This window comes from Melanostigma gelatinosum (assembly GCF_949748355.1).
Source record: "Melanostigma gelatinosum genome assembly, chromosome: 16".
NCBI classification, from domain to species: Eukaryota; Metazoa; Chordata; class Actinopteri; order Perciformes; family Zoarcidae; genus Melanostigma; species Melanostigma gelatinosum.
Window position 1 is genome coordinate 10,925,045 of NC_136649.1, and position 27,618 is coordinate 10,952,662.

General features: G+C 40.5%; 2 protein-coding genes across 3 annotated transcripts in view; one reads left to right on the plus strand and one right to left on the minus strand.

Moving 5' to 3' along the window:
* The window catches only part of sptb (spectrin, beta, erythrocytic), a 41,870-nt gene extending 30,376 nt beyond the window's left edge, over positions 1–11,494 (plus strand). The window contains exons 23-37 of the mRNA XM_079287341.1: positions 3,317–3,607; positions 3,952–4,082; positions 4,338–4,542; positions 4,743–4,966; positions 5,239–5,389; positions 6,081–6,325; positions 6,627–6,765; positions 7,128–7,212; positions 7,641–7,837; positions 7,977–8,056; positions 8,652–8,715; positions 8,996–9,252; positions 10,066–10,239; positions 10,720–10,762; positions 11,247–11,494. Of these exons, the coding sequence (XP_079143467.1) occupies positions 3,317–3,607; positions 3,952–4,082; positions 4,338–4,542; positions 4,743–4,966; positions 5,239–5,389; positions 6,081–6,325; positions 6,627–6,765; positions 7,128–7,212; positions 7,641–7,837; positions 7,977–8,056; positions 8,652–8,715; positions 8,996–9,252; positions 10,066–10,239; positions 10,720–10,762; positions 11,247–11,447 (2,487 nt within the window). The 3' untranslated portion in view covers positions 11,448–11,494. The remainder of the gene's footprint in view (positions 1–3,316; positions 3,608–3,951; positions 4,083–4,337; positions 4,543–4,742; positions 4,967–5,238; positions 5,390–6,080; positions 6,326–6,626; positions 6,766–7,127; positions 7,213–7,640; positions 7,838–7,976; positions 8,057–8,651; positions 8,716–8,995; positions 9,253–10,065; positions 10,240–10,719; positions 10,763–11,246) is intronic.
* Positions 11,495–14,256: 2,762 nt separating this feature from the next.
* On the minus strand, positions 14,257–27,411 carry snap23.1 (synaptosome associated protein 23.1). 2 transcript variants are annotated; one of them, XM_079287343.1, is made up of 8 exons: positions 27,287–27,411; positions 23,509–23,620; positions 20,209–20,250; positions 19,760–19,808; positions 18,755–18,872; positions 17,790–17,963; positions 17,556–17,700; positions 14,257–16,594 (listed from the first exon to the last, which is right to left on the minus strand). In XM_079287343.1, the coding sequence occupies exons 2-8, from the start codon at positions 23,563–23,565 to the stop codon at positions 16,532–16,534; spliced, it is 648 nt and encodes a 215-aa protein (XP_079143469.1). In that variant the 5' UTR covers positions 23,566–23,620; positions 27,287–27,411; the 3' UTR covers positions 14,257–16,531. The 2 variants fall into 2 exon arrangements, with proteins under 2 accessions (XP_079143469.1, XP_079143468.1); XM_079287342.1 differs by lacking the exon at positions 27,287–27,411 and adding an exon at positions 27,101–27,209.
* Positions 27,412–27,618: the final 207 nt, after the last annotated feature.

Genomic DNA, 27,618 nt, shown 5'->3' on the forward strand with positions numbered 1-27,618 from the left:
AAAAAGTCATGAAAAAGTCATAGTATAGCATGTCGAAAAAAGTCATAGTATAGCATGTCGAAAAAAGTCATAGTGTAGCATGTCGAAAAAAGTCATAGTATAGCATGTCGAAAAAAGTCAAAGTGTAGCATGTCGAAAAAAAGTCATAGTATAGCATGTCGAAAAAAGTCAGTTTAGCATGTCAAAAAAAATCATGAAAAAGTCATAGTATAGCATGTCGAAAAAAGTCATAGTGTAGCATGTCGAAAAAAGTCACAGTATAGCATGTCGAAAAAAGTCACAGTATAGCATGTCGAAAAAAGTCATAGTGTAGCATGTCGAAAAAAAGTCACAGTATAGCATGTCGAAAAAAGTCATAGTGTAGCATGTCGAAAAAAAGTCACAGTATAGCATGTCGAAAAAAATCATAGTGTAGCATGTTGAAAAAAGTCATTAAAAAGTCACAGTATAGCATGTCGAAAAAAATCATAGTGTAGCATGTTGAAAAAAGTCATTAAAAAGTCACAGTATAGCATGTCGAAAAAAATCATAGTATAGCATGTCGAAAAAAGTCATAGTAAAGCATGTCGAAAAAAGTCATAGTATAGCATGTCGAAAAAAGTCATAGTATAGCATGTCGAAAAAAGTCAAAGTGTAGCATGTCGAAAAAAGTCAGTTTAGCATGTCAAAAAAAATCATGAAAAAGTCATAGTATAGCATGTCGAAAAAAGTCATAGTGTAGCATGTCGAAAAAAATCATCGTGTAGCATGTCGAAAAAAGTCATAGTATAGCATGTCGAAAAAAGTCATAGTGTAGCATGTCGAAAAAAGTCAGAGTGTAGCATGTCGGAAAAAGTCAAAGTATAGCATGTCGAAAAAAATCATCATGTAGCATGTCGAAAAAAGTCATTAAAAAGTCATAGTATAGCATGTCGAAAAAAGTCATTTTAAAGTCATAGTATAGCATGTCGAAAAAAATCATAGTGTAGCATGTCGAAAAAAGTCATTAAAAAGTCATAGTATAGCATTTAATGACTTTTTTTCGACATGCTATACTATGACTTTAAAATGACTTTTTTCGACATGCTACACTTTGACTTTTTTCGACATGCTATACTATGACTTTTTAATGACTTTCAACATGCTATACTATGACTTTTTAATGACTTTTTTTGACATGCTATACTATGACTTTTTAATGACTTTCAACATGCTATACTATGACTTTTTAATGACTTTTTTCGACATGCTACACTGACTTTTTAATGACTTTCAACATGCTATACTATGACTTTTTAATGACTTTTTTTGACATGCTATACTATGACTTTTTTCGACATGCTATACTATGACTTTTTAATGACTTTTTTCGACATGCTACACGATGACTTTTTTCGACATGCTATACTATGACTTTTTTCGACATGCTATACTATGACTTTTTTCGACATGCTATACTATGACATTTTAATGACTTTCAACATGCTATACTATGACTTTAAAATGACTTTTTTCGACATGCTATACTATGACTTTTTTCGACATGCTATACTATGACTTTAAAATGACTTTTTTCGACATGCTATACTATGACTTTTTTCGACATGCTATACTATGACTTTTTAATGACTTTCAACATGCTATACTATGACTTTAAAATGACTTTTTTCGACATGCTATACTGTGACTTTTTTTCGACATGCTATACTGTGACTTTTTTTCGACATGCTATACTATGACTTTTTTCGACATGCTATACTATGACTTTTTTCGACATGCTATACTGTGACTTTTTTTCGACATGCTATACTATGACGTTTTTCGACATGCTATACTATGACTTTTTTCGACATGCTATACTATGACTTTTTTCGACATGCTATACTATGACTTTTTTCGACATGCTATACTATGACTTTTTAATGACTTTCAACATGCTATACTATGACTTTAAAATGACTTTTTTCGACATGCTATACTATGACTTTTTCGACATGCTATGCTATGACTTTTTTCGACATGCTATACTATGACTTTTTTCGACATGCTATACTATGACTTTTTTCGACATGCTATACTATGACTTTTTTCGACATGCTATACTATGACTTTTTTCGACATGCTATACTATGACTTTTTTCGACATGCTATACTATGACTTTTTTCGACATGCTATACTATGATTTTTTTCGACATGCTATACTGTGACTTTTTAATGACTTTTTTCAACATGCTACACTATGATTTTTTTCGACATGCTATGCTATGACTTTTTTCGACATGCTATACTATGACTTTTTAATGACTTTCAACATGCTATACTATGACTTTAAAATGACTTTTTTCGACATGCTATATATACTATGACTTTTTCGACATGCTATGCTATGACTTTTTTCGACATGCTATACTATGATTTTTTTCGACATGCTATACTATGACTTTTTTCGACATGCTATACTATGACTTTTTTCGACATGCTATACTATGACTTTTTTCGACATGCTATACTATGACTTTTTTCGACATGCTATACTATGATTTTTTTCGACATGCTATACTGTGACTTTTTAATGACTTTTTTCAACATGCTACACTATGATTTTTTTCGACATGCTATACTGTGACTTTTTTTCGACATGCTATACTGTGACTTTTTTTCGACATGCTATACTATGACTTTTTTCGACATGCTATACTATGATTTTTTTCGACATGCTATACTGTGACTTTTTAATGACTTTTTTCAACATGCTACACTATGATTTTTTTCGACATGCTATACTGTGACTTTTTAATGACTTTTTTCAACTTGCTACACTATGATTTTTTTCGACATGCTATACTGTGACTTTTTAATGACTTTTTTCAACATGCTACACTATGATTTTTTTCGACATGCTATACTGTGACTTTTTCCGACATGCTATACTATGACTTTTTTCGACATGCTATACTGTGACTTTTTAATGACTTTTTTCGACATGCTATACTGTGACTTTTTTCGACATGCTATACTGTGACTTTTTTCGACATGCTATACTGTGACGTTTTTCGACATGCTATACTATGACTTTTTAATGACTTTTTTCGACATGCTTGTAAGCATGTCGAAGCATGTCTTTGCTTTTACAGTATGAATACTGTAAAAGCAAAGAAAACAACATATCCTCGAATATACTTAGTTTGTTTGTTTCTTTAAATATCACAAAAGTATGCATGATTGATGTGTGAACGTCTTTAATAAAAGCATGAGCAGAGCCTATTGAACACCATCATTTGATCATCATCTCTACCCCGATGCTTTGCACTCACTGTCTCCTTTTCTGTTCATCAGACGTTGCAGAGGGAGATCGAGGGCCACCAGCCTCGCGTTGACGAGGTGCTAGAGCGAGGAAGGAGGATGGCGGCGGCCGCCAGCGCAGAGGGCAGACCGGAGGCCGAGCGAATCACGGACCAGCTGAGGGAGCTGGAGGAGGCGTGGGCCCGGCTGATGGACGAGATGGCCAAGCGCCGGGAGAGGCTGAGCGGCTCCAGCTCGGCCCAGCATTACTACAACGACGCGGATGAGGCCGAAGCCTGGATAGGGGAGCAGGAGCTTTACATGATCGCGGATGAAAAGGCCAAGGTGAGGAGCAGAGGAACTGCTGTGCGTTACAGACAAGGAAGCAGGCAGATTAATCAGGGATGAAGCCGCAGATGTCTGAAAACAGATCTTATTACCTCAATCAAAAACAATCATGTTGTGCAAATAACAAATGGCACTGAATGCATTAACATGATTACACGGTTAGGGTTTTCTTCAATTAAGTTGACACGCTTTTTATAAGTAGCACCCTCTATTGAGAACCTATTTGGAGTATTTTCTTTTGCTTTAATGTGCAGTCTCTCCTTCTCACATGATTGCATTGCTGTTTTTCTTCTGCCTCCTCCTTCACTCCGCCTCCTCCACCTCGTCTTCCTTCTCTCCAGGACGAGCAGAGCGCCATGCTGGTGCTGAAGCACCACATGATTCTTAAGCAAGCCGTGGATGACTATGCTGACTCCATTCAGAGGCTGGCTGACCGTGCCCAAAAAATGTTTGCCGAAGACCATCCTGATGGGTTTGTGATTGGATAATTTGCTGCAAACACAGAAAAGAATTACATCTCACAAACTTAATTTACTCATGTTGTCTCAGTCATTTGTGGTTTAGGGCGATAAAGAGAGACAAGCATGTAAAGTGTGATAATTCCTGTTTCCTAATCACACACCTCATCTAGAGTAAACCCAAATCCAATCTCTTTGTTATTTTCTCATTTTCTCCATCCTCCCTGCGTCTCATTTCCTTCCGTCTTCGCACTTTTCTTTGTGTGCAGTGAGGAAATCATCAGGCGACAGGGCCAGGTGGATAAGCAGTACGCGGGGCTGAAGGAGCTGGCGGAGGACCGCAGGAAGAAGCTGAACCACACCTACCACCACTTCCTGCTGAGCCGAGAGGTGGAGTACCTGGAACACTGGATCGCAGAGAGAGACATGGTGGCCTCCTCTCAGGAGATGGGCCAGGACCTGGACCACGTCACGGTATTATTCACACAAAAAAAAAAACATGCACACACATGCAATCACATGAGACACTGGCCACAAAATTTAATTCTCCGAGACTCCGAGAATTGTGCCTTACCTTATTCAGGTAAGAAAGCTCAACCAAATCCCCCCAAAAATACAAATGTTGTTACCCGTTATTTCATTTTTTATGAAACACATCTGTCTTGTCTCTTCAGCTTCTGAGGGACAAGTTCCGAGAGTTTGCGCGGGAGACGGGGATGGTGGGTCAGGAGCGAGTGGACCTGGTCAACGAGACGATAGACGAGCTGATCGAAGCCGGCCACCCCGAGGCAGCCACCATGGCAGAGTGGAAAGACACCATCAATGAGAGCTGGGCTGATCTGCTGGAGCTCATCGACACTCGCGCTCAGCTCCTCACTACTTCTTACGAGCTGCTCAAGTAAGAAAAACAGTATCGACGCACCAGACCGTGAGCCGAAAGATGGCCCGTTATCTGGATTGATGCCGTTAGGATCGCACGTGTAATCCTGTAACGTAACGTGTCCAAACAAGGGAGAATGATGTTGATATCTGGAGGAACTAACGCCATCAAACCAGAAAACATCTGGTTACAATAGCGCTGTCAATTTGAACATTACAACTTTACACTGTACATGTGATGATAATACACACAGACCTGAGAGACTGAGAGGTTGAACCCTTTTCTTTAAGGTACTTTGACGATGGGAATGAGCTCGTCGCTCAGATCCACGAGAAGCAGAAAGAGCTGCCCGATGATGTGGGAGAGGACTTCAGCAAAGCCGAGTCCTTCCACAGAATGCACGCCGCCTTTGAGCGAGACATCAGCGCTCTAGGCAAACAGGTACAACACAGGGGATCCGCCCTTTTATATACGGCGGGAACACAGCAGGCAGCGGCCCAGAGGCAAACTTTGATGATTCATTTCTAGAGGGAGGAGAGAGTGCTGCAATATTTGGGCAACTGTGAACAGTTTTCTCAAAGGGTAGGGAGCAATTAACGGTGGTCCTGTGGGGGGAGTTTTACATTTGTTTCAGCCTCTTCATCCCATTGCTTTGGGATGAAAAACCTATTGATACATTTAAAAGAAATGAATAATAATGGTAAAGCACTTTAAAAGGTACTCAAAGGCACTTTACATGGTTAGAACAGAAACAGTAAAAGCAATAACAAAACAAACAAAGAATATAAATGAGATCATAACAGTAAAAGATTATAACCGTTAAAAAGTTAATATTATTTCATTTTATTCTTGTTAACAAACGGTACCCACTGTTTGTGCTCTGCTGTTTCTGTCAGCTCGATCCTTTAAATATCTTTGATTAACACTTGTGTAGTTTGCATATTGGACCCCTTCAGCAGATCAAGGTAGAAACAGCCTTCTAGTATCAAACTCGGCACATACCTCCCTCTGCACAGTGGAGGTCAAACATCCATGTCGAGTAACACGATGCAAAACACAGTTTTGAATGGAGGTAGACTTTAGTTTTTATGAATGACTTTAATGATTTGACTCTTGATTCTCCTTCCACAAGGTTCAACAGTTCCAGGAGACGGCTTCACGGCTTCACGCCCAATACGCAGGGGGACAAGCGGACGCCATCCAGGTTAAAGAACGAGAGGTGGTGGAAGCCTGGAAGGGCCTGCTTGACGCCTGCGACGGCCGCAGGGCGCAACTGGTGGACACGGCGGAGAAGTTCCGCTTTTTCACAACGGTGCGAGACCTGATGGCCTGGGTGGAGAGCATCATCCAGCAGATAGAGACACAGGAAAAGCCCAGGTGAGCATAACTCGGACAAGGACTTCGCCGTTTAATTAGATATCCGTTCAGTCAATTTCAGCCTCAAATCAACATTGATTTCTGCCATTTACAAAGGCGGTTTTCTCTTTTTTAGGATATTATCTCTTTATGAAACTGTCTATCTTACCAGTAGAATGTATAAAGTACAACTACACTATTTATTTGACGAAAGGACACTGTCCTGGTCATTACTGTTGCAGTTCCAGTCCCTACCAACAGAGGTAGATAAGCTTCACACATTGCCTGTTATCCCTTTATAGCCTTCCCTTCTCTGCATTAGGGATGTCTCATCCGTGGAGCTCCTGCAGAAGTACCACCAGGGGATCCGCTCAGAGATCGAGGCCAGGGGAGCAAATTTCAATGACTGCGTAGACCTCGGCAAGGCCCTGCTGACACGCAAGCACCGAGACTCTGCTGAGGTAAGGCTTCAGCAGCAAAGACAGCTTCTTTTCATCCTCAGCTGGGCCTCAAATTGCTGCTTTCATTAGATTTAATTACTTTTCTGGGAGCGATTGTTCTTGTCTGGCACAATGGAACCAATTGGATTGCCACGAAAGAAAAAAAATCCACTCATCTTTCACTCATCGGGGAGACTATAAGCAAACACTAATTAGAAATGGAAAAGCCAAAAGAATTTAAATGAGCAATTGACCCCGGCCTGAATTTAATGTGCGGTTAATTGCTCCACAATAGAAATTCTTAGAGGATAATAACCAGTCTTGGAGCTGAGTTGTTTAATAATGCTGGTATGTAACTGCGACTGTATAACTGCTTGTGTCAGATCAAAGAGAAGCTGGTACAGCTGATGAAGAAAAGGAAGGAGATGATGTTCAAGTGGGACGACAGCTGGGACTGGCTCAGACTCTGTGAGTAAAACCACACTAACCTCCACATGTATTATTCCTTTCACAAATCTATACTAAACTGCTAAATGACTAACTAATGTGAATGCTCATAAATGTACCAACCTTTGCACATGAAAGAGCACCATGGCTTTTGACTCCAATAAGCACCTTTTGTTGCAGTCTGAGACAAGAACAAAGTCTATTATCGTGTTTCTGCACAGTTAGAAATTGTGTTTTCTTAAACATCGGGTGATTCCTTCAACTAAACTTTCGAATTTTATTTTCAAGTTTAACATGTCTCTCTGTTTTATGAACCATTATATTTTGCCTGTACAGATTTAAGTCTAGAGAAAATGCTGCTTTTTACGAGATGGACAACCACCCAGCATAAGTATTCCTGAAGCAAAAGGTTCTAGTCGTGATGACCCGCTGTCTTTGTTGCTTCCAAGTTCTGGAGGTGTGTCAGTTTTCCCGGGACGCCTCGGTGGCGGAGGCCTGGCTGATCGCTCAGGAGCCCTACGTGTCCAGTAGAGACCTGGGCCGCACGGTGGACGAGGTTGAGAAACTCCTCAAGAGGCACGAGGCCTTTGAGAAATCCACCGCCACATGGGAGGAGCGCTTCTCTGCACTGGAGCGCCTCACTACGGTTTGGACAAAAACATCATCATCGCTGCTGAAAAATATATATACGTTATGGTCGAATGAGAAAAAAATCTTACCTGCAGGCTTACGCCACAACTCGCAGCAACGTGTCAGTTGTTGATTGCAGTTTTACTGTGTTGCAGCTGGAGCTGTTGGAGCTGAGGAATCAGCAGCAGGAGATGGAGCAGTTCCTTAAAGAGCAACGCTCAGATAAGGACAGCAGGTACACACACTCCCACATACATGCAGGCATACCTATTATGAACATCAGGGTTTCGATCACTGAGGGCCACACATACTAAACTTTGACTTTTTGCTACATACTAGACTGACTTTCTTATGGTGTTTTTCTTATGTTTGTCTTTTTTCAACATACTATACTATGACATCCTTCACATTCTATACTATGGCTTTTTATCAATTTTTGTGACATATATACTGTGACGTTTTCTATATTTTTGCAACATACTACACTGATATTGTTTGACGTGCTATATTGCCGAATATAACTTTTTGGGACATAGTATACTATGACTTTTTCATCACATTTTTCGACATACTTGTCTGACATGCTTTATTATGATTTCTTTCAGACTTTTTTCAACATGCTATACTATGTATTTTCCATAACATTTCATTGAGTTCTTTATTTAGCATCCCACATATATACATATACACTGTTCAGATAAAGACAAAGAACCTTATCCTTTAAACTTGCTTCCAAGCACACAGTCTCCCTCTCTACAATAAACAGAGTTCTTCACCCGCTGCTCTTAAAAGGGTCTCATGCAGACCCCATGCTGTCCTCTTTCCTCCAGGAGAGAAGACACAGGTTTTGTAGAAGAATCTTCACAGCTCTGCACTGCTGAGGAACAGACACTGGTAAGTAACTCTGTTTATTAAGCATGCTGAAGGTTTAAAAAAAAAGACAAGAAAATCAACCTCTCGATGCTATTTTCTTACTAACTCCTGCATTTAAAAGAGCTCCTTTACTTCCTCCAAAACAAACTACATTTGACTCTGTTGAGAAGCCCTTGAAGCGCTTCTAAAGACAGTCATGGATTTAAACATCAGCGGTACACTCTGCTCTCCAATCCAATCCAACGTGCACGTTGATTCATCAATGATCGACTGTCTCATTCTATTTCCGTCTCTCTTCCAGTCTGGTTCTGGAGCAGTCGAGGCCAGCTCAGGTGTGCTGGAGGAGACAGCCGGTGACTCCACAGTGGCCATAGTGTCCGAGATGAGAGAGAGTGGTTCTCTGGAGCTGGAGCCCTCTGTGTCAGCGGCGGCCCCGAAAGAACCAGAGAGGGCTGCCACCATGCCCACCGAGACCCTCAGAGCCCAGACTGTGCTGCAGGAGGGCATGCTTGGCCGCAAACATGATGTGGAAGGTTCAGGGAAGAAGGCTTCAAATAGGTAGACGGTAGATCATCCATCACTGACCGGTCCAGACATCCAGAAAAATCTATGAGCACACTTGAAAACTTTGTGTTTAAGACGCTGAAGCTTACACACACACTCAGACACATTTTTAGATGGCAGGTGTGAGAAGAAACAAAAAAGTAAAACAGGAAGTAAAGGAAAATAAAAGATTTTTGCACGAGCTACATGTTCGCCAGTTTTAAGTCTTAAAGATAACTCACAATATAGCAGCACAAACTTTAGTTATATTTAACATACGCTCAACTGTACACTGGAGAACTTGACGTAAAACAGACATTTTTAAAACACGCACAGTTCAACAAGGAGCTAATGAAAAACTTATACATACATATATGTATATACTGTACATTCACGGCTGGCAAAGTGAAAAAAGTTTATAAAAAAAACTCCTTCACTTCACAAAGTGTAGATTATGAATGTGTTGCCTTCTTTTTTAGCCACCTGATTTTAAGATGATTATGCATCTGTGTTTTAATATGAACATTCCAGCTACTCAAGTAAATGTGTTGATGCCCAAGCTACCCAGAAAGTTTAGTCTAACCCGACTGCTGTCTTACAGGCTCTGGCTGGGTTCAGCTATTAACAGTTGTTACAGAGTAGTGAGCTCATTACTAATCCAACTCATTACTAATTAACTCAATTCAGTCTTAATGGAGTGGTGTTGTTGTTGTGGCTCTCTTAATTGGAATTCAATTAAATACATTTTTTTCATTATCACCGGAAATTAGCCTCCTGAAGCGATCAATATGAAAGCCCTTAATTTCTTACCCTTCCTCTTCCTCTCAGGTCCTGGAACAACTTGTACTGTGTGCTGAAGCCCGGTCAGCTGTCGGCTTACAAGGATGCCAAGAGCTTTGGCCACGCGGTGCCGTATCACGGCGAGGACCCTTTGTCCCTCAGTAACGCCACCTGGGAGATCCTCACCAACTACAAGAAAAAGAAGCACGTCTCCAAACTACGGTGAGAATTCTGATCCACCTTCAGGTTTTTCACATTTGTTTGCTAATTAAAGGAATAGTTCAACATTTCGGGAAATATGCTTATTCGCTTTCTTGCCAAGAATAAGATGAGAAGATCAAATGTGGTTTTATGGGCCAAGAAATAGTCTTCAAATAACCCTCTGTAAAACCACAACCTGGTATTTTATAGTTTTTATGTACAGATGAGATATAAGCATTCATTTCTTACCTTTGGTCAGAGACAGAATAGCCATTTCCCTGTTTCCAGTCTACAGGCTGAGCTAAGCTTGCCCACTTCAATTGCCTCACTTTGCTAATAGTTGCTAGAAGAGAGACCTGCTGCCAGTGTTTACATTTCACAAACAAGAGTTAGAGCTTTGTTGTTTTGTGGAAAACAGTTTAGTCTTTATGTTACTCTTTTTTTCTGTTGGCACTCCTCCACACAATAAGTCCTAACTTCACTTTCCTTTCCCCCTCTCAGTCTTGGAGACGGCAGTGAATACGTGTTCCAGTGTAAAGACGAGGTGAGCTTCTTGCCATCGAGAGATAAACAAAAAAAGCTTTCCACAAATCACACGAGACTGAATGTTCTGGACTTTGTATTCATATAATCGTTGACCTTATGTACTGTAAAGCAGGAGTCACAGGGTGTTGCAGTACATACATATGAATATTACATTTTAAAAGCTGTTTCAGATGGCTACATTATGTCTCAGTCATTTGGAACGGATTAAGTATGTAAGTAGCTGACATTAATGAGGTTCCTCCATCAGTTAGTGAGACTACCCTACGGGGAGCGTTACGTTTAAGATGATTCACGATGAGGTCGTTATCATCAGTACTCCTCATTCAGCCTCACAAACACCTTATTTAAAGTTTCATTGCTAAATGTTTGAACCACATCACACTTTATAATTCACTCAAATAGAGCAAGAGCCCAAAACACACACTGCTCTGGAGGTGGACTTCCCTTTGTAAGCCTCCGTGGTGTGTGTTTTTTAATTTCAGGAGGAGCTCCAGCGTTGGAGCCAGGCCATGGAGAAGGCCGTTCAGCCCCTGACAGCGGAGGAGGCGTCGGGGCCCTCAGGGGCCAAAGCCCTCAGCCTGCCGCCTCCTTCTCATCCCTCCTCCTCAACTGCACTCCCGGAGCCCAGTTCTGCCAAGAAAGACAAGGAAAAGAAGTTCAGTCGCTTTGCCAAAAAGAAGTAAAAAAGAGATGGAAAGGCCATCAAAAGGGAAGGGGAGGGGGGGGGGGGGGGTTGCCTTGGCAACCTGGAAAGAGAACGTAGTATTGGTGTACGACAGCTTTTTAAATCACTAGATTTTTAATATTATTTTGCAAGAGTAAACATACATACATTGTAGTTTAGGCTGAAGCCATCACTTGTATTTAAGCCAGTGTTTCATTGCAAAGGTCCACTTTTTCTTCTTTGTGTTGTTTTTAACAAATGCCAAATTCAAAGCAATTCAATTAAAGCACAGGAATGCTCCTTTCACACTCAACCAAAGAATGTTTGTAAAACCTTTTCTTCAGCTGCGTTTTATTTGCTTTCGTATGGCATGCTCTGATATAGCCATGTACAATGTGAAGGCCTGTAATGAGCACGGGGTGACACAAGAGTACGAAGGAGTACTTTTATTCATCTGCCTTATACAATGGTTGTGAACTGTAATACTGTGCTGGTTGAATTTGGAGCGCTCAACGCTACTTACAGAACCAGAGTGAGTTCAACAGACTTTAAAAAGCTTTGTAAATGCGGAGTAAAGACTTGGTGAAGAGCAAAACCTTAGTACAGCGCACACACAAGTGTAATTGCAGGCATGCAAACTAAATGCACTGTGAAGGGTTCGACTGTTGAGATTTTAAAATGGTCACGAGACACCAGTTGTGATTATTGATCGAGTGCGGTCGTATTCTCAACTGAACTGTGGCGGTCGTTATTTCTGTGAACTTTAAATATATTCAACACTTGTGTATTGAACCCTACATTTCATATCTATTCATTAACATATATACACAAACAGTATATATATCTACAGCTGCATGAAGTATGTTTTACGTTGGTTTGATATGGTGCTATTGTGATATTCTTGAACCCTCAGTCAAGACCACACTTGACCTGCCTTATGTCTTCAACTTTGGCTTGTAGGGACACGCATTAGAACTTGTATTGTGTTCGATATCTGAGGGGTGTTTCTTAATAAAAACAGCTCTGATTGTGGAAAGCCTGACTTGAAATGAACTGGTCCAGGATTAATCGGTTTCCTAAAGCCAAGTGTGTTTTACTTTGAAACAAAGACCCGAGACACGAAGCACTGACGTCATTCTTTCATAATGAGGAACCTGCGATGTTTGCTGCCACAGAGCGGCACATATTCTCCACAATATGGAGAGTAAAATATTATTTTAAAAAAATTAACAAAACCACTGCCGGACTCAGACTCAACTTAGCTGCAGTGTAGTGTAATGTGAACTTTCTCCGTATAATAAGTGCAACACATGAACGTAAAGAGGCAAGTTGACATACAAAGATGCACGCAACATGCCGTTAACAACTCTTAAATATGCAATAAGACTCCAGCCAGGTCATTTATGGCAATAGTTGGACAATGCTTCTTGGTTTGGACGAGTTAAATAACAGCCTCCATCTGGTGAAATCCCGTCAGATTGGCTGCCGGCCTCAAAAGTCATTTAAGTGACATTTAAAGAGGAAACAGATGGTGAAGAAGCTGCAAACCATGAGTACAGTCATGGGTCAAAGTTGTTTTTTAGCCTTCATATTAGTTGCAGTGCATTTAAATGAACACGTGTTAGCTGGAATTGTGACTGACGAATAGAAGAGTTCAAATTTTAAGTGAGCAAAATGTGTTACATTTAACAGGAACTAGTGTACAAAACACTGGGGTTCAGCCTGAGGTGAAGCTAAACTAAGCTGGCAAACACCGGGCTAGTCCGGAAGGTAAAGTTTCCATGGTCCCCGAGGTGAGACCAGTTTGATTCAACTGGTAATCTTGCTTTACGAAACACCCCTCGGATATCACAAACTACATTTGATGTACCACAAAAGCAGTGTTAAATTAGAGCCAACTAGAAATGAAATAATGGACCATTATTCAACCAGATTTACATAAACAGCCAAAGTCAAGGACAAGCCGTGGGTCGGCTGAATCAAACCACACAGCAGGACCTTCATCTAAGGCGAGGAATCATACAGTAGCAGTATGGAGCTGAGGGAATGTGTCTTTAACATGAATGTAAAGGAGGAAGTGAGGATTTGGTACTTTTCCACAATAAAGCCATAATAGAATAAGACATTTGAGTCGATACACGGGGAGTATAGAGTACGTGGAACTGCATTTATCGATGTTAACTTGTCACGTTCACTCACCCACTGCAGTCTTGCCTTGTTGTACTGTGGGCTCCGTCCCTGAACCACGGTCCAACTCAAGTGACCTCATAGAAATGATGGAAGTTAGGCGTAGAAAGATGCAGACTGTTCAGCTCAAGAGGAAATATGGTAGCATCATGATGATCTCTGTCTAGATTATTTACATATAGAAAAGGAACAATAATGTTACATCAACAACCTTCTTGTGGCCATCTTAACAAATAGATGTTTTTCAGCTTCCAGTAATCACATCCGTTATAAAAGCACCTTTAAATGGTTTGGGAAACCTTTATTCAGTCTTGTTTTTATTGGTCACTATCTACAGGAAGTCAGATTCCAACACTTCCTACTCTGTCACCTCCACTTTGTTTATTCCTCCACTCCTTAATTCCTGCTTTTCTGTTCAGTGGTTTTTAATCTGCTTTTTCTGTTCAGTGGTTTTTAATCTGCCTTTTGTACTCTCTAGCTATGTAAAATATCCAAAAAAAACAAAAATGATGTTAACAGGAAATATCAAATACATTTTGAGAGAATAAACTTCTGAATCTATAGTTTGAGTCCATTTATTGTCATTTGAATCTCTTTCCTTAATATCAAACTCATGTCCAGTTGTACTTTTGCAGATGTTTAAATAATGAATACTGATTTCATTCTAATTGTTAATGCATTGAAAATGTCCAAGAACATTCATTTCAGAAGAGATTTATTGAATAAAAACAACTTAACAGAAGCCGGTGTTAAACAGGCACTTTGTTAAACAGTCAACTGCTAACCGAGCTAATTTCAGATACGAGCTGCATATGAACATCGTGAAAATTGACAAAAAGGTTGGATTTACATACCAGTGGCTGTTTGTGAAACAATGAATAAACGGCCTGAAGACAGAGCCGGCCTCGGGCTCGACGAATTACATCTCAGCTGACAAGTAACAGGCGGAGGATGATCACTTGCAGCAATACAAATCCCTGAATAACAGTCATAACTCAATAGGTGTACGACTGCAGCGGAGCTCATCACTTCTCTTCAAAGCAAATAAGCCAGAAGAAGCATACAAGCGATATTTCCAGCATTCTGTATTACTTTATTATAAGCCAAATTTGCACAGTGAGGCCTAAACAGAGGCCGCCGGGACATATTCCGCGTCAACATTTGCCTCCTTGACATCATTCATTCACGCGTATACTGTAGCATCTCGCTGCCAGCAGTCATTTCTCCGCCTGGCTACGGCTTCGGCAAAACAAATGATGCTTTCCATCACTAGATATTATCCTTTGACTGCAGCTCTGCTCCTCGTGTAGCCAGATTTCACAGCAGTTTGCGATACAAACGGCTGTCTCAACACAACCATGGATCATCCGGAAGGCACCGACGGGGTTCCTGCACAGTCGCGCATTTCTAAATAATATTTTATTAATTAAAAATACTTATTTCTTAAATTTGTAACCTTTTAAGTTATTTTCATTATGACAAAACTGCCGCATATTCCATAATGACAACGACCTAGAGCGCATGAGAAACTATGGCGGATTAAACAATGCGTTTCACAACTGGACATTTGTCGTCATACTTTTTAAAGACTGCAATTATCAAACTTGAGGAAATTCAATTCTCCGCATATTACCAGACTCACTAGGAACCCTGAGTAGGCTGTTAAAGCTCCTCCTGGGTGCCATAAATCTCCATTAACCCGGAGATGACGAAGACAGAAGAATGAATTTAGATTAAAAGAATGACTATGGGCAATTAATATCAACAGCTACAATATGTTTCATCAACACGGACTGATAAATCACAAGAGGCACTAAGTATGAAGTAGCGGAATTTATCCATTTATGACAAATCTACCGTTTCAGGTATCCAGCGTTATGAAATATACTCGATGCTTAATTAATGATAATGTTCCTCATGGTGCAGACTGACCCGCCTTCACATTGATTACTAGTATATATTAAATCTCTAACACCAGCTCAGCGCCTCACCATTTTCTTGCAATAGTAACAACCTTGACTTCTCAGTCAGAACATCTTTTTAAACAATATTGAATTGCGCTCATTCAGGAGTTTTGTGCTTTGAATTGTAGCATGAAAGGATTTGCCGTGACTCACTCCAAAGCACATTCCTTATCTTATGAAATAGCTTTTACATCTGAAGCAGCATACATGGATATGAGAACAAAGTGTCGAACAACTTTATTCACAAGTAATTTCTGCTTGATAAAGAATTATTAAATAAGCACAATCTCAAAACACAATACAATAAACCTAGTTACACGTTGAATTAATAAAGGATTTGAATAAGACGCATTTGTTTCAAAGTCAATGTTTTATGATTAAACTCGATGTAGCGGGATGAAGATGGGACCGACAGAAGGGATACGTTAATTAATGCGAACTAAAAGTCAGCTCGGCATGTATCCATGACCTCACGCAGACAGAAACATGGTTCACACTTTTAAGAGAAAGACCAAACAAAGAAACAATAAGAAAGACAAGCAGCTGACCTGTGCTACTTCCCTTCCTCTGAATGTTGAGATATGATACATATTTGGTATCGACCAGCAGTGACAGTCAGTCCCTTCCTCTTTGGTGCAGGTGCTGATGCCCTTCCTGCTTCTCAAAGTCCATCGTGACTATGAATGCATGTGTCAAAGATGGCGGCCAATTTGTAAAATATAGAATGTTTGCGTATTATATTTACATCTTAGTGCAGTATAAGGCGAGCACGGCGCTGGCAAAGAGATTCTTCCTGACTGAATTTCTTCTTTTTTTTTTATGTCAAAGATGCATGTGCACAAGTATGCAGTGTGTGTGTGTGTGTGTGTGTGTGTGTGTGTGCGTGCGTGTGTAGGTGGTGCGACAGAGGCTCAAGGTTGATGATAGAACGGGCAGAAGAAGGGTTCGTTGTCTACTTGATGAGCTTGTTGGCTCTCTGGTTGGCTTCTTCAATACGAAACCTGTTCATTTCCGCCTGAAAGAACGAAAAGGAATCAATTAAAAAGGGTGAATATGCATCGCATGGACTCTTCACCGACTTCAAATGCAGAACAAAAACACATTTAAAGTTCCCTGTGGAGTTCATGAACTCTACTGCTAATGCGCAGGGTTTTTTTTTTGAGTGGGTAAGACGACTGCTGCCTAGTAAAGATGGATGCTTTGCAAATTAATTATTAAATGGATTCAAACAATGGAGCATCCATTCCATGTCAGAATTTGGGTTCTAGTGCATTTTGTCACAACAGTCTGTGGATAGCTATTCATACATGAAACCAACCTATTCCTCACATACAACTTTGTTCATTATTATATATTCAGTGACACCTTCACTGTAAGGTTTATCAAGACATGCCACATTGATGTTATTCTACTATTTTACTAGATGTTTTAAGGGTTTTAGTGTTTTCAGTGTATTGTTTTAATGCACGTTTCTTCATCGTTTGAAGTGGAGGCCAGGGGTCGTAAAATGTACACAAATAGCGAATCGCAACTTATTAATCAACATAACACTATTTTATAAGAATAAAAAGATGAATATAGTACAGTAGCCGGCTTTCCTTAAACGAGCAGTTGTTTGGTCGGCAGCTGGCTCTTATGTTCGGTTGATTCTTTTCTTCCCTCCGTTTGCAAAGCCGATTTAAAACACTTCGCTAAATGCTGCATTGTTTACATCCATGATTAAAAACTAGCAGACCTTCCGCGTTACTGTCCAGCAACTGTCCAGCAACTGTCCATCAACGAAACAGCCTGGAACCATGAGGTTCGTGCATCGTTGCTTGTAAAATCACTGCTCTATAGAGCTACAATTGGTGAAAAACTCCACAGAATCCCTTTGATTTGGCCATCGACCTCGTTATACAAGTCATCGCAGAAAAAGTAAAAATGCGCATGAACAGGCCGAAACGATTGGAACGTCAATAACATCAGACCGCTACCTTATCAGCGATGCTGTCAATGTGTTTGTTCTGCTGGTCTATCTCGGTGCCCATGTCCTGAGCCATCGTTTTCAGGTTGCCAATGATGCTGCCGACTGCATCCAGATTCTCCTCCATCTCATCCTCACGAGCATCGTTTGTTATCCTGTAGATGTTACGCAAGGCTCACCAAGTCAATTGAAAACTACATGCAACATACAAATTAAAAACATGCTTGGGATAATGTTCTCGTACCTCTTGATGTAGGGGCCGGAGGGCGCCGCGGCCTTCACTTGGCCGGCTTGGCCGTTGCGAACACCCGAGGGCTGCCTCGAGACGATTTTTGAGCCGTTCGAGTCAGTTTCTCCGCCGCCTCCTCTCAGACCCCAGGTACGCTTGTATTTTGAGTCGTGCTCGATCGACGACACTCTGGAGGAAAAGAGGAAAGTCAATACAAAAACCAGGAAATCCGCAGGTGTGAATAAAAACTAGAATAACTTAAATACAACCACACGGCCTTCAAAATAAAAAGCATCCACAAAAAGGTTACGAGTCGGCTATTACTACGGACACAGCAAATTCAAAAGATTCCCTACCTTATCTTACGGTACTCAAAGAATCCTCTTCTCCAAAGGGAAAGCATTTTGGGGAGATTTGTTTTCCATGTTTAGAACCAGGTATGATCTTACTATGCACACACACTGCAGGCCAGTTGGGTTTGATGGAGAAGGTAAAGTATGCTCTGCAGTGAGCAGCACCAGTCTTCTTAAGAACTGTCACGTTCCCTTCTCATCCATAAGCAGTTGTGAATGCGACAAATTGTTTAACAATCTTTTCACCATAAGATTCACATTTGACAAGAAGATGTGACACAGGACTCCGGGGGAATGGAACAATCCTCCAACTGTCAGTCATCTAACAGTCTATGGAGAACATGAACGGGAATAGTCCCTCCCACTTTACATAGCGTAACATGTATCAAAGTAAAATATGCAAATTAACACAAACTTGATTTTATAACCCTTCCTTATATTGGTATTATTCATCACTGTGAATTTCCTTCACAAACCAGCTACATACCTATTGCGCGCGCACACACACACACACACACACACACACACACACACACACACACACACACACACACACACACACACACACACACACACACACACACACACACACACACACACACACACACACACACAGGTTCAGTGTACCTGTCACAGGGGCAGACACAGATGCCACAGCACTTGGAGAGGTCAGTCAGGTTTTTCTCAGCCTGTCTCATGTCCTGGTTGATCTGGTCCATGCCCTCGTCCACACGCCTCAGCTGCTCTGAAACACACACACACACACAAATTGAGATTCTTCTTCTCTATATCTAGGAACATTTCATACACCAGGAGTTGTTAGCTTGGAGTCATGAAACGTGACAGGTGTGTAGCTGAAATCACCGAACCTCCTCCACCCACCGGGTCTTCTTGCTACTATAGTTCCTGCTAAAACTGAGCGGAGCAAGCTTTAAGCCAACACCACTCGTAAAGATTACACCACAGCATAGTTCACATAGTTCTATTTGGAGTGGTTTTTTTGGAGTGGTTTTTTTGGGAGGTGGAAAAACTGCCCCCAATTTGTTTGGAGCTTGTGGCCAGCCATTACACATCGCACCGTCAATGATCACTGGGAGGAATCCTAAACTGGGTCAATAACTGGGTCGCAACAAAAACATAACCAAAAACAACATTATGCAGGAAAAACATCAAATAACTACAAATGAACAATCCGAAAACAGGGAAGGCATTAAAGTTACAGCCAATAAACACAAGAAAATTAAATTGGGACAAATGGTTTGTCCCGAGACATTACCGAACACTGGTTTACTACAATAATATTTCGGGATGCACGTTACAGAAATGACAAATTGGTCCCATGATTATTCAGGCTAATGCTGAAGCACACTAAAACACAGATATGTCTAAATCCAAATGTTATTGGAATAATGCATTTTGTATTGTGCCACAATGACATCTGGTTGATTTTAGCCGATACAAAAACTTGCAAAACAAGTGTGATAGCATGACGAACATCCCAAAAATGGGTGACTATGGGTGACTTTTTCCACAGAACCATTAACATTCACTCTCTGCCACAGACAAAGAGCAACACAAATTGGAAACATCTGCATCAAAACTACTAGCAGTGTTGTTTGTACGTCTCCTCACCTCCTTGCTCGTCCAGCATCACCAGGGTGTTGGTGCCGGTCTGTTTGCTCTGCAGACACAAGAGCAGCAAAGATTCAGAACCAACGGAAAGATTACAGACAGATGTACGCTTCATGAAGAATGAAAAACATCAGGCTTTGATACATTTAGGAATTTAGTAGGATATTGGCTTCGTTGAGAAAACAGACAGGCTAGTATAATAAACACAAACTTTCCATATGATACTATGACTTGTGAAAATGACTCCTCGAAATACTAGAACATTAAATTGTGAACATTTAATAGTCAACAGTGGTCCTAATACTTCCTTGTAAAATGGAGAACATTAACTTTCAACTTAAAAGACTATGCTATTAATACAATGTTCCTAATCCTCATCCAGGTAATAAACAAACATGAACCTGGTAAATCAGATGCTTTTGTGTCAATACAAACTGTCAGAGTCTCACCTCCTCTGCCATCTGCAGCATCCTGCGTGTGCTTTCCAGTGACTGAAGGAAAAAACAGCAGGTGTTAGTGAATAAAAGGAGGAGAGTAAAATTAATAAAAACAATCAAAAATGAACATCTAGATTCATTTGAGATCTCAGGTAGAGGAAACTCATCATACAGTCTGTTCGTGGACATAACGTGTATTACACCTACGACAGTCTTATTCCAAAACTGCATTAATAACAGAATACTACATTTCAGCAGTGATTATCGTTTATGCATCACACACACGCATGAGCAGAGAGATTATTTAAGAATTCATCGGGCCGCTTTAAGGCCGTTATAGCAGAAGATGGAACACATGAAGATCATTTCCTTGAAATCACGAAGACTTTTCACATCATGGACACAATTTAATTAATTTGATCAGACCACGATGGTGAATTATCGAATTAAACATGCAGTAATTTGATTTTCAGTGACCAGAGCGTTACCATCATTTCAACAGTTTTGATAAGTTATTTCTAAAAGTACATATTGTTTTATACAATTTGTTCAAGATTAGAGAAATAAACACGGATTATATTTTGAATCCCGTGATATCCACACTGTTGATGCTTTTCCGTTTATATAATGTGCTGGTTTATTTTAGTCTTCTAAGATATTGGTTGAACAAAACAATCATTTTGAATAAATCATCCTGCGCTTTGAGATTTTTTAGTTATTTTTCTTTATTCCCTGACGTTTAATGGACTGCTGTGAGCCCCTCCTCCAGTTCAAACTTTGTCAACTCATCCATTAACTGACAGACAGTAAATTAATCGTCAACTATTCTGACAATTGATTAAAAGCTATATTTTGGAAAAAAGGCAAAATATTCTTAAGTTCCTGCCTCTCAATTGTGAGTATCATCGGCTGTTCGATACAAAATGTTACAATAAACTGAATGCTCGAGTTTACCATTTTAGTTTCATCACACTCAAAACTCAGCGTTTAGTACACTTCATTTTGCCATTTCTCCCGTGTGAACACACCACACATCTCCTTTGAATCCATCGTATGGATTTGGGACACAGCTACAGTGTTCATGGGTCTAAACTAACTGTGGCACAAAAGTTAACAATCTACAGCAAGACAGACAAAAACACACATGCACAGGCACACACACAGACAAAAAAGTTGACGACGAACTGGAATGCAGTCAGTTCAGGTGAGTCAGGCCTTTTGTGTCTCTATTAATAGCGAGAGCTGCACAGAGAGCAGAGCATCCAAAAGGAGCAAAGCACGGAAGTGACTCAGGGCATGACTCCATTGTTACCATCCCTAATTAACAGGAGAGAGCGGGGAGCCGATGCCTCATCCTCTCTCAGTTATGTTTGCTTTGAATACATTAATCAGCGAGTTGAGAAACAGACAAACATGGAATTGGCGCGAGGGACACGTTGAACTCCGCCATGTTTCCTGTTGGCTTAGCCAGAACATCACGTGGGTGGATAAACATGACGTTGTGCCTCCTAAAAATCCTTGAACTTGGCTAATTAAGCCCGAAATCACTGCCGGAGCCAAATTTTCGAGATTGGGGTGCTGCGACACATCTTTGAGATACAGACAGTGGCCTGGTATTTTTATCATTCGTTTTGGGATGACTTAAATGGAAGTACAGTTATGCGGGGTACGTGCAAGGCTCCAGCAAAGCTACATGTAAGGTTTGAAATAAATAAATAAATAAAATAAAAACACACAATTCAAGTCTTATTCATCCACAAAAAAACCAAACATAAAATGCACTACAGGTACTAATTGGCTGCAATGTACCAGGATGATGAGGAAGTAGCACACAAACATTTTAATAACTTTGCCACAATGTTGACGGGCGTGGGAGCCATTTTAACGACTGGACATGGGGAAGCAGCTTGTGTGAAGACTTCCTAAACCTTATAACAAATTGCAGCGTTGCCCTGATACATTGACAGCCATGCGCCGAGTGTTTCCGGTACGAGCGGTTACCCAAAGCCAAAGTGTGAGGAAGCATTAGCAGAAGGAGCCTCCCATGCTCCGTCCCTTCTACGAGCTGCTTAGTCAACCAGGCAGCAGTAAAGAGGAGGAAACAGAGAAAGAGAAAACCGCAGGTTAAGTCAGAAAGCACAAATGGAGAAAAAAGTCAAAGGAAGAAGAAAACACACAGACGGGTACAGTCAACAATACAGGAAGTTGAGGCGCACAGCTACAAGCCAAGCTAGAGTAGGTTCATTTGAATCAGATGGCTGAACATATCGTGCCCCAGGGTGGTGATGAACCAATCAGCTCCTTGATAATAAAAACGCTTAGATATAGCTGACAACATTCAAACTCTCAAAGCCACAGAGGGGAAAGGGAGCCATCCGGCTAAATTAGGCGTAAAGCCTCACACGCGTCCTATTAATGCTTAGCTTAATAATCAACTGTGAACACAATGAATCTAATTACCCCCCGTCTGCGCTTTCAGTGCTACTGTATATTTAAGCCCAGGAGTACGTGTGTGTGTGTGTGTTATTGTTTCACCCTACTGATGCTTTTCCAGCTGAACAAAAATGTGCAGCCTTCAATATGGTTATGGCTAAAATGGTTATTTCACCAAAATAATGGTAAATCCTGATGATTTTCAACTATGGTTGAAATCATATATTTAAATAATACGAATACACAAATTACACGAAGAAACTGAACATGCATTCGATCACTTTCGACATCAAACGAGAAGTTCATACTCACGTCTGTGTGTTAATTAGTGAGCTTTAGGAGATGCTGATAGGTGGATTTATGAGACAGACCATAGACCTTTAGACAGAGTCAGGCTAGCTGTTTCCCCCAGTTTACAGTTTTTATGCTAAGCTAAGATAACCTTATTTGGCCTAAAGACATGAGTGTAATTGAATCTCCCATCCAACTCTTCACAAGAATGCAAAATGTCAAAGTATTGCTTTTAGACTTTGCATTCTCAGCTCCAGCAGCATTTGTTTACATTCATTTAATTTTGAACTGCAGTTTTACATCAGATGTAGCTGGTTTGGGGATAATTAGTATACGTGCATTTGTTTTGTTTGTTGCTTGAATGTAAGTGATAATGAACCTAAATATTCCTTTTCAGTGTCACATAGTTGAACGGTGTCAGTCAAAGGTTGGCAAATTTTGGACAGAATATTACTTTAAGGAAGTTTCATACTCAAACAAAGAGAAAAACACAATGAGAGGAAGCACTGTGTGTGTGTGTGTGTGTGTGTGTGTGTGTGTGTGTGTGTGTGTGTGTGTGTGTGTGTGTGTGTGCGTGCGTCTCAGTACCTCGTCAGTCACTTGGTTGGACTTGATGGCGATCTGCTCCACAGTCATGTCATCCATGTTGCTGTTCTGTTTGGAGGTTGCCCCTGTGGCGCCGAGCTCGATTTTCTGCGGCCTGGAAGAAAATCAAATTTAAAAAAAATTCAGTCACATCAGAGGGCATCGATTATTGTGAAGCTCTGTGACTAAAACAGATCTGAGACCTTACTTTACTGCAGGCTAGTATGAAAGACAACGCAAAATACTCTCCAGACCAGGGACTGAAGTGAGAGGGAATAAAGCATCATATTGATTCCAAATACAATAAATTATCCCACAAGTTCGGTTATTTAAATGTGACCAAGACTTCTGCTGAATTAAGACTTTTTCTGGTTCTTTCTAATTCATGTAATGTAAATCGGGGTCAGTGTTTGAATGCTTAATGCTGCAGCACATTATTATGCCAAGAACTCACTGCTGTGGAATATATTTACAGAGTGAAATCATAAATATGGAAAACACATTTAAGGACCAAACATCTACTGCATGAGGACATCAATGTGTTCATGTCACATGGAAAGGGAAGAAGATGCAAAACCTAAACAAAGCGGGCTCTTTTAATGCCCCCGGAGGAGTGTTGGGAGTCTGAACACATACAGACGTCCTGCTGATAAAAGGAAACAAACAACGTTTTAAATGATGACGCAAAACTCTGTTTCTTGTGAGCCTACAGCAGCTCCTTGTTGGCGTAAAGTTGAGCTGCAGTGTGGCTAGTAGCAGGATGGTTGACCACAATAAGAGAACAGCGATGAGCAGGCTGTGAAATCAGATTTAAAAGTACGTAAAACCGACCAAAAGGTGACCACAAAACCAATACTTGATTTAAAGTCATAAAAATAACAGAGTGATGAAATGATAAAAGTTGAATTCATAAACCAAACTTGTGTAAAAAAGCATGTTACTCTTTTATATGCAGTGTCAAAAGTGTAGGCCTTTTAGAATAAGTGGTCTTTAAAGGGCTAAAATGACAATATTAGCATTTATGGCCTAAACAAGGAGCAGATGATTTTATCTGCAGGTTCCTCATGCCGTAATAATAATCATATAATTTGCACAATAAGAGTTGGGGATAATTTATAATGTAAAAAAATGAGTATTAATGCAACCACAATAAATTATTGTCTAACAGTGGAAACACTACAATTGGCTGAACGCACGGTAGAAGGTTTACAAATACAATGTGGTTAGGTTGCTCCTCATTGAAGACGTCCTTCGTGTCAGTTAATGGATCACAAAAAAAACAACGCTTCATTTCAAAAGAAACAGATAATTCAGTTAAACCACTGATCTCATGTGACTTACTGAAAGGGAACTCCCACAGCCAATTAAATGAGGACAAAATTCAGATTTCATGAGCTTGCAAAATATGCACAGCAGGGCGGGCATGAAGTCAGGAAGTGTCACTGAGAGGCTCTTATTGTAAACCAGTAGCAGGAAGTGGTGATCATGGTTGGCCACTAAGGGCCACTGCTTGTGAAATTCAACATTTTCCAGTGCTTTCAGTTAATTTGTATGTAGAGACAAAGCATAGAAAAGAGGAAGGGATCAGAATTAAAAGGCCGCCATGTGTTAGAGGAAGGCAGGACGACATGAGAGACTTAGCAAAGAGTCACCACCACAGTACTTTCCATGTGGTAAACACTGGTTTCTCATGGGTACAACTACACAGACAGGCAGAAGCCACAGAACATGAGTAATAGGTGTGGTTTCACTGGGTTGCGTAATCCATTTTGAACAGACGTTCTGATCACAACATGAGCTACTCCGCAGAACGTTTTAACAGACACAAATCCAAACAATATCTTTTATTCTGTGCGTCAAGTGACCTTCATGCCGCCTAGCGTCACAGGGTGCACTGACACGAGCGGTGTGACGGCAGCCTCAGACAGCCATTGGTGCACAAGATCAAGATCTTCGTAAGCCAAGCCGTAAGCTTGTTTTCTGTGATGCAGAAACTCTGCACTTTAAAAAAGGTGGAGGACAGCACCGGTTAGCCATAAAACACAATGCTCCGTCTTTTTTTTTTATTTTCAAAAGATACCATTCAGGAAACAGCTTTATCCTCTTTTCCTTTAAAGTTCAAGTGGCATTTTCCTTTTTCTCAAATAACCCCTGAACTTCAAGTTCCCTTTCAAACCTGCAGCAAACCAAACATCCTGAGATAAAAAAGACAGGGAACACGTATAGTCTACTTGCCAGACAGTGCAGAGGATTTAATGTTGTTGACTCTGCATTTTTCTCTTCTTTTTGGAAAGAGGGGAGTCGGGGCATTTGGTTCACACAGGCTTGACTGCTTTTTCTAACTGATGATTGTGACTTGGCAAGATACTACGAGTTTACGACGGACACGGACGGACACGGACGGACACACACACACACACACACACACACACACACACACACACACACACACACACACACACACACACACACACACACACACACACACACACACACACACACACACACACACACACACACACACACACACACACACACACACACACACACACACACACACACACACACACACACACACACACACACACACACACACTTTAGAAAGACCAAGCCACAACACAAGCAGATGAACGCGTCAACGCCAAAAGATCAATTACATGTGCCAGGAAAACTGACCTCTGATTAGCTGGATATTGATTCATCCTCATGACAGTGATTACAAGGTTACTCCCAAGCCACACACGATATTATATTTTGTATTTGAGCCCATCATCACACAAGCAAAAGCCCTATATTTCTTTTTTACACCTCACATTCGATAACACAAGACTGACACCACTCTACATGTATTCACAGCCTAAAAGGACTTTCATGTTGCAGTTTCTTCACAGCACCAACCCCCCCCAAGTGCTACAGAGAAACATTTCTTGTTAGTCTACCCAAACCTGTTCCTCCACTTGTGACTGCAGCACACACACACACACACACACACACACACACACACACACACACACACACACACACACACACACACACACACACACACACACACACACACACACACTTGATCCCAATCATTTTATGTTGATATCTTCCTTCTTCATAATGAAAGATAAGAGGCGATATTTTTCTACAATTCACCCTACATTGTGTCCTCAATCATAACACGTTTTATTTAGGTCAAGTCTGAATTGTGTTAAGCTGACCTTAAAACAACAAAGAGTAAGGAGGGTCGATGACATCATGCTGTACAGACTTAACCCTAAACCATGATCATGTATGTATTTCACAGCATGATTAGAGACAATAAAACCAAGGTTTTCGCCAATTGTGGAAATTAAATAGGTCAGCACACCTGACTTTGGTTATCTCAAAAGCAGAGGAATAAAGTTAAGTGCCGACTATACAACGAGGGTCACTTGATCAACAGGTGACGAAGGAAGGAAATAGATATTTTCTTCAAAGCCCCCACACCCAAGTTACCAACGTTTTGGCTGTATACTCCCCCAAAATAACTTTTAAACAGAATAAAATAGTTGAAACTCTCTCGAAGAGTGTCGAATAGTCTGTTAAAATCTGATTAAAGTTGTCTTACATTGTCGGAAAGGTTGCAGCAGTGTCGTAAGGATCGTAAACAGGACAGGATCCAACTCGTTAACCTAGCTAATGTGCTACTAGCTAGTTAGCTAGTTCCGCTTTCTAGTCAACTAGCTACCTCGCGGCACAAACACAAACAAACAACTATATTGAGAGAGAAGTTTATCTGGTAGTCAATACTTACAGTTAACCCTCCTTGTTTAAAAAAAACCGAGCTCGTTACTCCTCCTTCTTTACGGTATGTGAATTTGGTAACTTTTGGATTCCTTCAGTGGTTTCACCGTCTGGCTGACTGAAGTGTGTCGGGTGGTGCTTTTAAGTGCTATCGGAAATATTAGGATTCCTGTTTTTCTTTCCTGTTTTAAAAGTTTTTTTTTGTTTTTACAATGTTAATCCACAAAATAACTGGTTTATATTGCTCTCAAATAAATTTAGAGGCGTATAAAGGGAAATATGTCACTTCTGTTCGAGCAGTTTTAATTTAAACTGTAATTCTCAGAGGGAAGGGGGCTTTCT

What these genes read in the sequence shown, in the direction of transcription:
- snap23.1 (XM_079287342.1), bottom strand. An exon ending in CCAACCAAGTGACTGACGAG is followed by an intron (nt 20,251 to 23,508) that starts GTACTGAGACGC and finishes TTTTTCCTTCAG; the next exon opens with TCACTGGAAAGCACACGCAG. An exon ending in TGTGTCTGCCCCTGTGACAG is followed by an intron (nt 17,964 to 18,754) that starts GTACACTGAACC and finishes CTTTTCCTCCAG; the next exon opens with AGTGTCGTCGATCGAGCACG.